Source organism: Schistocerca cancellata, chromosome 5 (genome assembly GCF_023864275.1).
Source record: "Schistocerca cancellata isolate TAMUIC-IGC-003103 chromosome 5, iqSchCanc2.1, whole genome shotgun sequence".
NCBI lineage: Eukaryota > Metazoa > Arthropoda > Insecta > Orthoptera > Acrididae > Schistocerca > Schistocerca cancellata.
Window position 1 is genome coordinate 393,888,682 of NC_064630.1, and position 16,531 is coordinate 393,905,212.

At 42.3% G+C, this 16,531-nt stretch overlaps 1 protein-coding gene across 1 annotated transcript in view; it reads right to left on the reverse strand.

Moving 5' to 3' along the window:
- Positions 1-16,531, reverse strand: part of LOC126188561 (E3 ubiquitin-protein ligase MYCBP2-like) — a gene marked incomplete at its 5' end in the record, with an annotated part of 354,851 nt that overhangs the window by 125,332 nt on the left and 212,988 nt on the right. The window contains one exon of the mRNA XM_049930160.1: positions 2,457-2,547. Within this exon, the coding sequence (XP_049786117.1) occupies positions 2,457-2,547 (91 nt within the window). The remainder of the gene's footprint in view (positions 1-2,456; positions 2,548-16,531) is intronic.

The following is a 16,531-nucleotide window of genomic DNA, read 5'->3' on the forward strand; positions in this document are numbered from 1 at the left end:
AAATTTAGAAAAGCTGATGGCTGAGACTGCTTACAAATGAAATCAATAGCTGTAATAACTGATCTATCTGATGGTGAAATGACAATCTTAAAAATTATCAACAGAAAAATAGCAAATGTTCACACTCATTTTAGAAATACCAGAGCAATAAATGTTGAATCAATTGGTTTGTAGAGAAATAGTTTACAACAGGAACAATGGGAAGAAGTTTACTAGACAGACACAGTGAATGAGCCATTCTATTCGTTCTTAGGCATATTTCTCAAACACCTTGAAGTGTGCTTCCACAAAAGTAAATGGAAGGAAAGAGTTGTTAATTGGACTTAAATCAGCATGTGTCAAACAGAGTGATCTGTATACAGAACAAGGGCTAGTACAAACGAATCACTGACATTATGTTACAAGAAAACTCTGAAATTTAAATGCGTGATCAGGAAGACCAAAGGCATGCAGTGTGCAAGAAAATTAGCAGATCAAACAATAAAATAAAACCCATATGGAACACCATAAAAAGTGATACAAAAAGGAACTAAAATCAGAACTAACAAGGATATTACAGTTCTCTTGGTAGTGGAACAAACCAAAGCAGTCAAAAAACTACCTCTTCTCAATTCAATGAATATTTTCCCATTTTAGTCGAAAAAACATGGAGCCACTACAAAGAGTCCATCACAGAAGTCATAGTATTGCTTCATCACATGCAAACTACACAAAACAAAGCACTTCATTTCAAAAGCACAACACCTACATAAAAAGTAAAAAAAAAAATCATAAATTTACACAAAGGTATTCAGTCCTCTGGATATGATGGTGTTTCAAGTAAGATTTGTAAACCATGTGCAGGCTTAAACCATCACATTTTGTGTTATCTGTGTAACTAATCAATGAAAACTTCCCCATAGATTAAACATGTGGTAGTGATACCAGTCCATAAAAGTGGTGGGAGGTATGTAATATTCAACTATTGAACCATCATTCTGCTCCAAGTATTCTCAAAGATATCTGAGAGAATAGTGTATGACATGATCTATGGCAATACAACACAAAGTAGCTTACTGACACTTTCACATTTTGTCTTTCATGACGGGATTTCCACAGAGAGAAATACTACTTGAGCTAAATTTTATAACATGTCCAGTGGGGATCTTCTGTGACTGCAAAAGCATTTCAATGTGCAGAGCACAACACATCATTTAAAAAGCTTCCACACTATGGCATCCTAGGCAAACTGCAGCATTGGCTAGAATCTTAGTTACACAACAGGAAGATAAAAATGTGTAGTCTTATTTATTATTTGTTTTTAAGAAACCACATAAATTTATGACAACAGACTGTGGGATGTAATACTATGTGCAGCCAATTGTACTTAGAAGATCTATATTACACTTAAACTTCACAAGTAATACTGACTGTAATCTTTGCCTTGACTTGCCCTGTATTACTAGTACACTCATTGTATAACATACAATCAACAGAGCAAATACAATAAATAATAACATCATCATTATTATTATTATTATTATTATTAACAAAATACACAAAACAGGGAACAAAAAAGGAAATAAAGCAGATAAAGAGGGCAATATGTTGTTATTGTCAATAAATAGACTACAAGAAGACAAAATTATATTTTGCAAAAATCAGGAGTAAACGTAGTATCCGGAGTGTGTATGGAAAGCCAAACCATCAGAAAAAAAAACATATAACAAAGCTGTATGCTGGCAAGAACTGTCCAGTGATTAATGAACAAAAAGACTAGCTCCCACATAAAAGAAATATGTAAGCCAATGAACACACACACACACACACACACACACACACACACACACAAAAGAACACCCCTCACAGAATCATCACAGACTGAAGCTGATCAGGAATCTTAAGCAAGAATGAAAACTTTTAATAACACAGTGAAAATCTCTATAATTTAATATATGTAATGGTTTCGATTTATGAAAAGATGAAAAATATATTACAGTATACTGATCTGAATATTGTAATGGAAAATCCTTGGAAGAATATAACTAATTTACTGAGTCAAGGCAACAACTCACTGAACAGCAGAGCTGTTGACTTGTTGTCAGGCACATAAAAAAGACGGAGAACTTTTCTAGCTTTCGGAAGAATCTGTCTTCAGATTTAAAGTATATATAAATGCATGCATGTACATACGTATGTATAGCATTTGCAAAATACATCTGTTCCTTAGATAAAAGCAGCATAACTACTTTACAATTAAATTAAAACACACACACTGTATCAGAAAGTTGAGCAGTTTTATTTGTCATTTTTATTCTGAATTTGTTATTTTCTAAATATTCCTCAATTATTCCAGTTTCTGTTTTTTTCGGAAAGCTGAATCAAGAAATAACTATCAATAACATGCTCAATAAGATAAAAGACTACTAACAACTTCTTCTTTTAAATGGTTTCATGCTTTCAGCAGTTATACTTACAGCTAAATCACGGCAGTTATCTATGTGAATATATATCATTCTGGGATATGTATGCTGTGCACAGATAATTGTTATAGTCTTTGTTTTGTTCCTGAAAAGAAGAGAGAACATGGAAATGAATAAATGGTAAGATTTTATTTACATTTCAGATCTCCTTTATAAAAAATACATGCATGTATGTTGCTATTATACATCTTTCAGAAAGGGAAATCAAAAACATCCATATAGTTTAAGTAATTACTTCAAAGAACTGCTTATAGGGACAAGTATTTGTAATGAGTTTCTTGTTTACTGAACTTTTAAAATCTCTTGTGTTAAGGAAAGTGTTGTATCCCTGCCCCTTACTTTGGGTCTGATGTGCCAATAACACTAAATGGAGTTGTCTTCGAGTTTTGGGGAAGGGGAGCGATTAATAGAATGATGAGAGCATCTGTATAGGATAGTTACCTATTTCTACTTGGGGGCATTATTAATAGGATTTCTTGCTACTTTAGCTATTCTATGCTTAATTGTGTACTTGCTAGTGACCTGACCTGGCTTAACACTTGTTAACAGTAAGTATCTATGGCCAGATAACTTGACTGGTGTAGCATACTTTGTTTCGGGGCCATGAACAAATGCAAATGCAACTCGCACACAAAACTACAGTCCCAGGTGACTGAAACCACCCTGCCAATGTTAAGTAGATGAATATCATCACTTTCATATAACTTACACAATGCTTTCTGAGGCATGAATGCTCTGTTACCCATATAGAATTAGTGTTTGAAGTGACATCTCATGGCAATGATGGGAGCACATTGTAATATGTGTACAATCAATGTTAATACTGTATGCCAGCCATGGGTGTATGTGTGTGTGTGTGTGTGTGTGTGTTCAGTATTTATCGGAGGCTATCTGAGGTGCCCCCCCCCCCCCCCCCCCACACACACACACAGAGGAAAAATATGCATGAACTACAGGATTCACCGTGTGTAGCTTAGTACACGTTCTGATGCACTGCTGAAACACATTGTCACAATTCTTTGCTGTGGCCTCTTTATCACAGACTTTTTCACTGTACCATGCAGGGAATCACGTACACATCTAGGTTTGATTCAACGAAAGTAGAAAGCTGGAAGTTCAGTCATCTATTGTACCGCACTTTATGTAAATGAGGCAAAGTTGCTGAAATACTTTATGGAAAATGCTTTACTTGAAGCATAAAAAATAAAACATCACATTCTTTGGATTCTCATGTTTTTTTTTTATATGCACCTGTTCTCAAATTGTTGACAGGAAAATATTGGTTACGAATACTTGATTATTTCAAATTGTAACTCTCCCATTATCTGATGAGGTAGATATCTTTTTGTTATTAGTAATATTTATGACAATCTTTCAAAGATGAGTAAATCACTGTCCATTGTTTGAAGAATTTGTAGTGAATTAAGAATGTGAACTGGAACTGGTAATCTGAGGAAAGCAGAAATTGGCAGCCTGAAGCTGTTGTCATGTAGAAATATTTCAAAATTTCATGTATTCATCCACAATAAACTTCCAACTCCCATTCAAGATGATTATGCTCATATCTTTATGATCTTTGAAAGACCTGAATCTCTTTTCCCCAGTAGAGATTTGTTTAACAGTCTTCTGTATAATTTGAAAGTGACCGAACAAATAACATCTTCCACCCCACCATGCAGAGAATTGTGTTCATATCTCTCTTCGACTCAAAGAAAGCAGAAAGCTGAAACTTGAGCAATTTGCTGTGCTGCTGCAATACTTACTTTATATAAATGACATAAAGCTGCATCCCACACTGTATTTTACTCTCCCCCCCCCCCCCCCCCATGCAGTTGTTATGAAACGACTGCAATCAACTGCATGTCACATAGGCAACTTGCATGTCCCTAACCTGTTATGCAACCAGGGAAAGGAGAGCTACAGCGTAACATGGAATATGAGCAACATTTCGTTTCCGGTGAATCTCCACATCATCGAGAAGTGAATAATAGGTTAAAAAGCAGAGTGAAAAAAAGTGATCCAGGCAGCATTCCATCCACAAACCTTTTGGTTTCTTGTTGAATGCTCTACCACTAGAGCATCACACCACCTGCAAATTTGGTGATGCTTTCTGCTGTCTCTAGCCCTGCTGCTCTCTCGAGTTAAGATGGCTGTTCCCTAGGTGGGAGTGGCATCATTTTCACATCTTAACTTTAATTCATCACAATTCAGAGAATTTGTATGACATTTTTATAAATTCAATACAAAATCGTTCCTCACAAAGCAGTGTATCCGTTATTGAAAACTACATCAAAAACCTTACAGCAATTCCTTAGATTAGCCGGCACATACAGACAGACAAGAGGAGTTATGACTTGAATTAATATACATAGATATATTTTATTACAGACTAGACTTACCAAACGGGAAGTGCTGGTAGATAGACACAATAAAAAACACACACAGATAATTTCAAGCTTTCGCAACCGCAACCAACAGTTGCTTCGTCAGGAAAGAGGGAAGGAGAGGGAAAGACGAAAGGATGTGGGTTTTAAGGGAGAGGGTAAGGAGTCATTCCAATCCCGGGAGTGGAAAGACTTACCTTAGGGGGAAAAAGGACAGGTATACACTCGCACACACACACACACACACACATATCCGTCCGCACATACACAGACACAAGCTTGTCTGCTTGTGTCTGTATATTTGTGATCTGATGGAACCAAAGGAGTTGAAGTTGGAGAGGAAATTCTGGAGTTCTTCTTCACTGTGTGTCCAGATCATGAAGATGTCATCAATAAATCTGTACCAAACTTTGGGTTGGCAGGCCTGGGTAACCAAGAAGGCTTCCTCTTAGCGCCCCATGAATAGGTTGGCGTACGAGGGGACCATCCTGGTACCCATGGCTGTTCTCTTTAATTGTTGGTATGTCTGGCCTTCAAAAGTGAAGAATTTGTGGGTCAGGATGAGGCTGGCTAAGGTAATGAGGAAAGAGGTTTTAGGTAGGGTGGCAGGTGATCGGCGTGAAAGGAAGTGCTCCATCGCAGTGCGGCCCTGGACGTGCGGGATATTTGTGTATAAGGAAGTGGTATCAATGGTTACAAGGATGGTTTCCGGGGGTAACAGATTGGGTAAGGATTCCAGGCATTCGAGAAAGTGGTTTGTGTCTTTGATGAAGGATGGGAGACTGCATGTAATGGGTTGCAGTTGTTGATCTACGTAGGCAGGGATACGTTCTGTGGGGGCTTGGTAAGTAGCTACAATGGGGCGGCCGGGATGATTCGGTTTGTGAATTTTAGGAAGTAGGTAGATGGTAGTGGGCCTAAGGTTCTGAGGATTCCTTGAAGCTCCGCCTGGAAATCAGGAATGGGATTACCTTGGCAAACTTTGTATGTGGTTTGTCTGAAAGCTGACGCAGTCCCTCAGCCACATACTCCCGACGATCAAGTACCACGGTCGTGGAACCCTTGTCCGCCGGAAGAATGACGATGGACCGGTCAGCCTTCAGATCACGGATAGCCTGGGCTTCAGCAGTGGTCATGTTGGGAGTAGGATTAAGGTTTTTTAAGAAGGATTGAGAGGCAATGCTGGAAGTCAGAAATTCCCGGAAGGTTTGGAGAGGGTGATTTTGAGGAAGAGGAGGTGGGTCCCGCTGTGACGGAGGACGGAACTGTTCCAGGTAGGGTTCAATTTGGATAGTTTCTTGGGGAGTTGGATCATTAGGGGTAGGATTAGGATCATTTTTCTTCGTGGCAAAGTGATACCTCCAGCAGAGAATACGAGTGTAGGACAGTAAATCTTTGACGAGGGCTGTTTGGTTGAATCTGGGAGTGGGGCTGAAGGTGAGGCCTTTGGATAGGACAGAGGTTTCGGATTGGGAGAGAGGTTTGGAGGAAAGGTTAACTACTGAATTAGGGTGTTGTGGTACCGGATTGTGTTGATGGGAATTTTGTGGTTTTGGAGGGAGTGGAGCTGGAAGTGGGAGATTGAGTAGATGGGAGAGACTGGGTTTGTGTGCAATGAGAGGAGGTTGAGGTTTGCTGGAAAGGTTGTGAACGGTGAGTGAGTTGCCTTTCCGGAGGTGGGAAACCAGGAGATTGGATAGTTTTTTAAGGTGGAAGGTGGCATGCTGTTCTAATTTGCGGTTGGCCTGTAGGAGGATGCTCTGAACAGCCGGTGTGGACGTGGGAGAGGAAAGATTGAGGACTTTTATTAAGGATACGAGTTGACGGGTGTGTTCATTGGCTGAGTTGATGTGTAGTTGAAGGATTAGGTGGGTGAGGGCAATAGATTGTTCAGGTTTGGAACTGGTATAGGGACTGATGGAAAGAAGGGTTGCAGCCAGAGATGGGAACTTAAAGTGTGAGGCCTTTGGGGGTAATGCCAAATGTCAGACAAGCCTGAGAAAATAAAATATGGGAGTGTAATCTGGCTAGGGCGAAGGCATGTTTGCGGAGGGAATGTAAATAAAACTTAATGGGGTCATTGTGGAGGTGTTGTGGGGCTGACATGTTATTAGAAGGTGGAAAGTGTAACTTGGGGTTGAAATGAAAATGAAAATAAATATAAAAATATATGGGGAGAGATAAAGGTGAACTACAAAGCAAATGGAGATCTGGTGTGAAAAAAGGCGAAAAAGTGTTGGTTAGAGCTGGGCTATGTTGATCCTGTGGTGGACTTGTGTAGGTAGACAACGATCTGCATAAAGGTTAGGTGGTTGTGTTGCCGCCAAATCACGTTAAAGGGTGGAGAAATTCGGGAAAATTTCGAAAAAACTACGTGTAGATGTATTAGAAGGAGTGGTTTTGTGCTGGCAGATTATGAAAATGAGGCTAACAATTGTCTGACGAAGAAATAATGACGTTAAAACCTGTGGGACGAGGCTAAAAATGATCGGTGATGTGAGAAAAACGGAAATGGAAATAAAGCAAAAGTTATTAGAACTAGCCGAAAAGGCTGTTTAATAGGTGAAAGGAACTGTTTGTGAACTAGAAACGGGGGATTTTATAGCAACGGTAGTGTTGAAAGCGGAAAAAAAGTTTTTTGGTTATGGTTTGGAAGTGGGTTACGTATAGTTATGTATTACGTATTATTGAGTATATATCGGCGGGATAAAATTGTATAGTGGATTACGGTAAAAAGGAGAAAGTGATTACAAAGTGAAACTACTGGCAAAAACAGTAGCTGAGGGACTGCGTCAGCTTTCAGACAACACTACTTACAAAGTTTGCCAAGGTAATACCATTCCTGATTTCCAGGCGGAGCTTAGAGGAATCCTAAGAACCTTAGGCCCCCTACAAAACCTTTCACCTGACTCCATCAACCTCCTGACCCCCACCAACACCCCGCTCCCCTACCTTCTACCTTCTTCCTAAAATTCACAGCTGCCACCCATTCCACATCAAACGGTCCCTTCGCTACAGCCTAGGTCTTCGTGGCAAACGAATCTGCTCCAGTCCGGAATCCTTGAACCATTACACCAACAACCTGAAAACAGCTTCTGCATCCCGTAACTACCCTCCCGACCTGGTACAGAAGCAAATAACCAGAGCCACTTCCTCATCTCCTCAAACCCAGAACCTCCCCCCAAGTTGTGACTTACCTTAGGGGGAAAAAAGGACGGGTATACACTCGCACACACACACACATATCCATCCACACATATACAGACACAAGCAGACATATTTAAAGACAAAGAGTTTGGGCAGAGATGTCAGTCGAAGCAGAAGTGCAGAGGCAAAGATGTTGTTGAATGACAGGTGAGGTAAGAGTGGCGGCAACTTGAAATTAGCGGAGATTGAGGCCTGGTGGATAACGGGAAGAGAGGATATATTGAAGAGCAAGTTCCCATCCCTGGAATTCAGATAGGTTGGTGTTAGTGGGAAGTATCCAGATAACCCGGACGGTGTAACACTGCGCCAAGATGTGCTGGCCGTGCACTAAGGCATGTTTAGCCACAGGGTGATCCTCATTACCAACAAACACTGTCTGCCCGAGTCCATTCATGCGAATGGACAGTTTGTTGCTGGTCATTCCCACATAGAATGCATCACAGTGTAGGCGGGTCAGTTGGTAGATCACGTGGGTGCTTTCACACGTGGCTGTGCCTTTGATTGTGTACACCTTCCGGGTTACAGGACTGTAGTAGGTGGTGGTGGGATGGTGCATGGGACAGGCTTTACACCGGGGGTGGTTACAAGGGTAGGAGCCAGAGGGTAGGGAAGGTGGTTTGGGGATTTCATAGGGATAACTAAGAGGTTACGAAGGTTAGGTGGACGGCGGAAAGACACTCTTGGTGGAGTGGGGAGGATTTCATGAAGGATGGATCTCATTTCAGGGCAGGATTTGAGGAAGTCGTATCCCTGCTGGAGAGCCACATTCAGAATCTGATCCAGTCCCGGAAAGTATCCTGTCAGAAGTGGGGCACTTTTGTGGTTCTTCTGTGGGAGGTTCTGGGTTTGAGAGGATGAGGAAGTGGCTCTGGTTATTTGCTTCTGTAATGCTTCAGGGATTCCGAACTGGAGCAGATTCGTTTGCCACGAAGACCAAGGCTGTAGGGAAGGGACCGTTTGATGTGGAATGGGTGGCAGCTATCGTTATGGAGGTACTGTTGCTTGTTGGTGGGTTTGATGTGGACGGACGTGTGAAGCTGGCCATTGGACAGGTGCAGGTCAACCTCTTTGTTTTTTTTTTATATATATATATATACACTCTCCTACACTCGTACTCTCTGCTGGAAGTATCACTTTGCCACAAAGAAAAATGATCCTAATCCTACCCCTAATGATCCAACTCCCCAAGACACTATCCAAATTGAACCCTGCCTGGAACAGTTCCGTCCTCCGTCACAGCGGGACCCACCTCCTCTTCCTCAAAATCACCCTCTCCAAACCTTCCAGGAATTTCTGACTTCCAGCCTTGCCTCTCAATCCTTCTTAAAAAACCTTAATCCTACTCCCAACATCACCACTGCTGAAGCCCAGGCTATTCGTGATCTGAAGGCTGACCGGTCAATCGTCGTTCTTCCAGCGGACAAGGGTTCCACGTCCGTGGTACTTGATCGTCGGGAGAATGTGGCTGAGGGACTGCGTCACCTTTCAGACAACACCACATACAAAGTTTGCCAAGGTAATCCCATTCCTGATGTCCAGGCAGAGCTTCAAGGAATCCTCAGAACCTTAGGCCCCTTACAAAACCTTTCACCTGACTCCATCAACCTCCTGACCCCACCGACACCCCGCACCCCTACCTTCTACCTTCTTCCTAAAATTCACAAACCCAATCATCCCGGCCGCCCCATTGTAGCTGGTTACCAAGCCCCCACAGAACGTATCTCTGCCTACGTAGATCAACACCTTCAACCCATTACATGCAGTCTCCCATCCTTCATCAAAGACACCAATCACTTTCTCAAACGCCTGGAATCCTTACCCAATCCGTTACCCCCAGAAACCATCCTTGTAACCATTGATGCCACTTCCTTATACACAAATATCCCGCACGTCCAGGGGCTCGCTGCTATGGAGCACTTCCTTTCACGCCGATCACCTGCCACCCTACCTAAAACCTCTTTCCTCATTACCTTAGCCAGCTTCATCCTGACCCACAACTTCTTCACTTTTGAAGGCCAGACATACCAACAATTAAAGAGAACAGCCATGGGTACCAGGATGGCCCCTTCGTACGCCAACCTATTCATGGGTCACTTAGAGGAAGCCTTCTTGGTTACCCAGGCCTGCCAACCCAAAGTTTGGTACAGATTTATTTACGACATCTTCATGATCTGGACTCACAGTGAAGAAGAACTCCAGAATTTCCTCTCCAACCTCAACTCCTTTGGTTCCATCAGATTCACCTGGTCCTACTCCAAATCCCATGCCACTTTCCTTGACGTTGACCTCCACCTGTCCAATGGCCAGCTTCACACGTCCGTCCACATCAAACCCACCAACAAGCAACAGTACCTCCATTATGATAGCTGCCACCCATTCCACATCAAACGGTCCCTTCCCTACAGCCTAGGTCTTAGTGGCAAACGAATCTGCTCCAGTCCGGTATCCCTGAACCATTACACCAACAACCTGATAACAGCTTTCGCATCCCGCAACTACCCTCCCGACCTGGTACAGAAGCAAATAACCAGAGCCACTTCCTCACCCCCTCAAACCCTGAACCTCCCACAGAAGAACCACAAAAGTGCCCCACTTGTGACAGGATACTTTCTGGGACTGGATCAGACTCTGAATGTGGCTCTCCAGCAGGGATACGACTTCCTCAAATCCTGCCCTGAAATGAGATCCATCCTTCATGAAATTCTCCCCACTCCACCAAGAGAGTCTTTCCGCCGTCCACCTAACCTTCGCAACCTCTTAGTTCATCACTATGAAATCCCCAAACCACCTTCCCTACTCTCTGGCTCCTACCCTTGTAACCGCCCCCGGTGTAAAACCTGTCCCATGCACCCTCCCACCACCACCTACTCCAGTCCTGTAACACGGAAGGTGTACACAATCAAAGGCAGAGCCATGTGTGAAAGCACCCATGTGATCTACCAACTGACCTGCCTACACTGTGATGCATTCTATGTGGGAATGACCAGCAACAAACTGTCCATTCGCATGAATGGGCACATGCAGACAGTGTTTGTTGGTAATGAGGATCACCCTGTGGCTAAACATGCCTTGGTGCACGGCCAGCACGTCTTTGCGCAGTGTTACACCGTCCGGGTCATCTGGATACTTCCCACTAACACCAACCTATCCGAACTCCGGAGAGGGGAACCTGCTCTTCAATATATCCTCTCTTCCCGTTATCCACCAGGCCTCAATCTCTGCTAATTTCAAGTTGCCGCCACTCATACCTCACCTGTCATTCAACAACATCTTTGCCTCTGCACTTCTGCCTCGACTGACATCACTGCCCAAACTCTTTGTCTTTAAATATGTCTGCTTGTGTCTGTATATGTGTGGATGGATATGTGTGTGTGTGCGAGTGTATACCCGTCCTTTTTTCCCCATAAGGTAAGTCTTTCCGCTCCCGGGACTGGAATGACTCCTTACCCTCTCCCTTAAAACCCACATCCTTTCGTCTTTCCCTCTCCTTCCCTCTTTCCTGATGAGGCAACAGTTTGTTGCGAAAGCTTGAATTTTGTGTGTATGTTTGTGTTCGTTTGTGTGTCTGTCGACCTGCCAGCACTTTCATTTGGTAAGTCACATCATCTTTGTTTTTAGGTATATTTTTCCTTCGTGGAATGTTTCCTTCTATTATAACCATATCATTAATTTGAACCCAACAATTACGTTTGTTATTGTCGCCTTTGCATTTCGAAATCTTTCCTGTCGTCTTATTTCTCTTTTTTCTCTTTATTTTCTCTTTCTGTTTTTACCAGTAGTTTCACTTTGTATTCACCTTCCCCTTTTACCGTAATCTACTATACAATTTTATCCCGCCTATATATGCTCAACAATACGTAACCCACTTCCCAACCATCACCAAAAAAATTTTTTTTCCGCCTTAAACACTACCGCTGCTATAAAATCCACCGTTTCTAGTTCAATAACAGCTGCTTTCACGTATTTAACAACCATTTCGGCTAGTTCTAATAACTTTAACTTTATTTCCACTTCCGTTTTTCGCACTTCACTCATCATTTTAGCCGCTCCCCACAGGTTTTAACGTCATTATTTCTACAATTGTTAGCCCCATTTTCGTAATCTTTCAACACAACACCACTCCTTTAATACGTTTTTTCGAAATTTTCTCGAAATTTTCCCGAATTTCTCCATCCTTTAACGTGATTTAGCGGCAACACAACCACCTAACCTTTTTGCACATCGCTGTCTACCAACCCAAGTTCACCACAGGATCAACTTAACCAACACTTTTTCGTCTTTTTTCATACCAGATCTCCAATTGCTTTCCGCTCCCGGGACTGGAATGACTCCTTACCCTCTCCCTTAAAACCCACATCCTTTCGTCTTTCCCTCTCCTTCCCTCTTTCCTGATGAGGCAACAGTTTGTTGCGAAAGCTTGAATTTTGTGTGTATGTTTGTGTTCGTTTGTGTGTCTGTCGACCTGCCAGCACTTTCATTTGGTAAGTCACATCATCTTTGTTTTTAGGTGTGTATATATATATATATCAAAAAAGAAAGATGATGAGACTTACCAAACAAAAGCGCTGGCGGGTCGATAGACACACAAACAAACACAAACATACACACAAAATTCTAGCTTTCGCAACAAATGGTTGCTTCGTCAGGAAAGAGGGAAGGAGAGGGAAAGACGAAAGGATATGGGTTTTAAGGGAGAGGGTAAGGAGTCATTCCAATCCCGGGAGCGGAAAGACTTACCTTAGGGGGAAAAAAGGACAGGTATACACTCGCACACACACACATATCCATCCGCATATACACAGACACAAGCAGTATATATATATAAATATACTCTTTTCATTACCTGGAAATGATACTAGTTGCAAAATATAATAAATGACAAAGGATTTTAGTTTTGGGTGAAAAAATTTGTTTCTCCTTTCAGCACATAATTTTTAAGGCCTGGGGACAAATGAATAATCAGAGGTGGCAACAACTGTGTGATTAATGTTGGCACATCTTTTCAGTAAACAAAAATACACTCCAGGAAATTGAAATAAGAACACCGTGGATTCATTGTCCCAGGAAGGGGAAACTTTATTGACACATTCCTGGGGTCAGATACATCACATGATCACACCGACAGAACCACAGGCACATAGACACAGGCAACAGAGCATTCACAATGTCGGCACTAGTACAGTGTATATCCACCTTTCGCAGCAATGCAGGCTGCTATTCTCCCATGGAGATGATCGTAGAGATGCTGGATGTAGTCCTGTGGAACGGCTTGCCATGCCATTTCCACCTGGCGCCTCAGTTGGACCAGCGTTCGTGCTGGACGTGCAGACCGCGTGAGACGACGCTTCATCCAGTCCCAAACATGCTCAATGGGGGACAGATCCGGAGATCTTGCTGGCCAGGGTAGTTGACTTACACCTTCTAGAGCACGTTGGGTGGCACGGGATACATGCGGACGTGCATTGTCCTGTTGGAACAGCAAGTTCCCTTGCCGGTCTAGGAATGGTAGAACGATGGGTTCGATGACGGTTTGGATGTACCGTGCAGTATTCAGTGTCCCCTTGACGATCACCAGTGGTGTACGGCCAGTGTAGGAGATCGCTCCCCACACCATGATGCCGGGTGTTGGCCCTGTGTGCCTCGGTCGTATGCAGTCCTGATTGTGGCGCTCACCTGCACGGCGCCAAACACGCATACGACCATCATTGGCACCAAGGCAGAAGCGACTCTCATTGCTGAAGACGACACGTCTCCATTCGTCCCTCCATTCACGCCTGTCGCGACACCACTGGAGGCGGGCTGCACGATGTTGGGGCATGAGCGGAAGACGGCCTAACGGTGTGCGGGACCGTAGCCCAGCTTCATGGAGACGGTTGCGAATGGTCCTCGCCGATACCCCAGGAGCAACAGTGTCCCTAATTTGCTGGGAAGTGGCGGTGCGGTCCCCTACGGCACTGCGTAGGATCCTACGGTCTTGGCGTGCATCCATGCGTTGCTGCGGTCCGGTCCCAGGTCGACGGGCACGTGCACCTTCCGCCGACCACTGGCGACAACATCGATGTACTGTGGAGACCTCACACCCCACGTGTTGAGCAATTCGGCGGTACGTCCACCCGGCCTCCCGCATGCCCACTATACGCCCTGGCTCAAAGTCCGTCAACTGCACATACGGTTCACGTCCACGCTGTCGCGGCATGCTACCAGTGTTAAAGACTGCGATGGAGCTCCGTATGCCACGGCAAACTGGCTGACACTGACGGCGGCGGTGCACAAATGCTGCGCAGCTAGCGCCATTCGACGGCCAACACCGCGGTTCCTGGTGTGTCCGCTGTGCCGTGCGTGTGATCATTGCTTGTACAGCCCTCTCGCAGTGTCTGGAGCAAGTATGGTGGGTCTGACACACCGGTGTCAGTGTGTTCTTTTTTCCATTTCCAGGAGTGTATTTACTGTGGGTAGCAGAAAATGTAGAAAGCTATGGACAAATTTCAATAATGTCTTCTGTTTCTAAAATAATAGGAATAATAATGAAAAACAGACTAATAAATTACCTAAATAAATATAATCTTTACTATGAACAATTCAGTTTCACGCCTGGAAGAGGTACAGAGTCTGCAGTAACATAGTTTACAAATGTTCTTGCAGCACTACATAAAAGATGATCACATAACATTTTATTGGTTCTGTAAAAGGCTTTTGGCATTGTTGAGCACAGAATTTTATTACATAAATCAGAAGTACTAGGGATAAGAGCTGTGGTGAGTAAGTAGATTGAGTCTGATCTGGAAAATACAGTGTAACAAGTTGAAATTTCACATATGTCAGGACAATTACTTGTGAAACATTTACCAGACCAGAAACATATTAATAAAGGCATCTTTAAGGGGAGTGTATTAGGTCAAATCCCTTTCTGAATCTATATTAATGAATTCCTACACAGATGACAAAAACAGCCAACAATGCTCTCAAAAATGTCCACAAGTGAAATAACACTAAATGTAAGGAAGACAAGCTATATGAGTTTCTAATTGGGGAAAAAAGACAACAGTTCTAGATTAAAAGTCAATAGTTCTGTATTAGAATGAGTCTATATTCTTGGGGATGGATGTAGACTGCCAGTTGGAATGGACAGAACATGTGAACTTTTGACAAAGGAAATATTCCCAACATGTTGCACCATTTGAATCATAGCATCATTTCATACCTCAAAGAGACCTATTTTGTACAGCCTACATACATTCAATCCTCAGTTATGGATAATGTTTTTGGGAATAAGTGCTGGGAATATCCAGGTTGACCTCAAGGTACAGAAAAGGGCTGTAAAATAATAACATGTAGCAACAGTAAGGCTCATTTTGTTGAATATAAAATGCTAACTATTCTAACTGTCTCATGCGAGTATATTTTTCAGAATATCAACATTATAAAAAGGACTGATTGCTACTCACCACATAGAGAAGTCATTGATTGATAGATGGGCACATTGAAAAAAATACTATGTGTCTGTCTGCCCATCAATGCCTCCTCTAATTGGTAAGTGGCAACCTATCCTCTTCATATTGCTCTTTACAAATTTAATGCCACATACAGGTCATACGTGAGTGTGGAACCAGATCAAGTCACTATTTACATCAAAACAGGAAAAAAGACTAAAACACAATATACTGTGTTACATCATTGACTAAAACTGTACAACAGTCTGCCAGAGCAAATTAAAGATCGAAATGATCCTAGCAGCTTCAGCCAAAGGCTTAAAAGTATTTATTAAATAGCTGTTCCAACACTGTAAATGAATATTTAAAATATCTATAGATTTCCCATTTAATATCCTTGAACATGTAATATCGATGAAGATTTAATATGTAACAATAATTAGGATTAATTACAAGAACTTCAAAGCTGTAAAAAAATAATGTGTGTTGCAGTAATAAGAACCATTGCGTGAACTTCTGATGACATCCACGTAATGTACATTGTACCATAGAAGAATAAATAAAGAAAATTATCTGGTGATTAAGTGGATGCTCTCAGTACTTCCCCGCCCCACCACTGCATTGTCTTTCCATGTTATATGACACACAATAAATGGTATTATTGTGGAAAAATGAAACTTCATATTTATTTACTGCTCCTGCTGTGCAAATATTTTTAGGAATAGTCGGTAACATACAATTAACTTTTAATTACTAAGATATAATAATCATCTGACAACAAACTGTCCACACAGTTCTCAATAACACACTGTATTCAAAATTTGTCACGGAGTTTCACTGTCTTCTGCAGCAGTTCTTACTTCAAGAAAAATTACCCTCACAATACTTATAACCACTCACATGCAACTGAAAATAATGGACACAGTAACCATGATATCATTTTCAAATGTACATCAACTTCATCATCTTGTGACGAATCAAATAATATGTTGCACTCAGATCTCTGCCACTGCAAGAAGCTAACATACAAAGGTATAATGTGCATTAA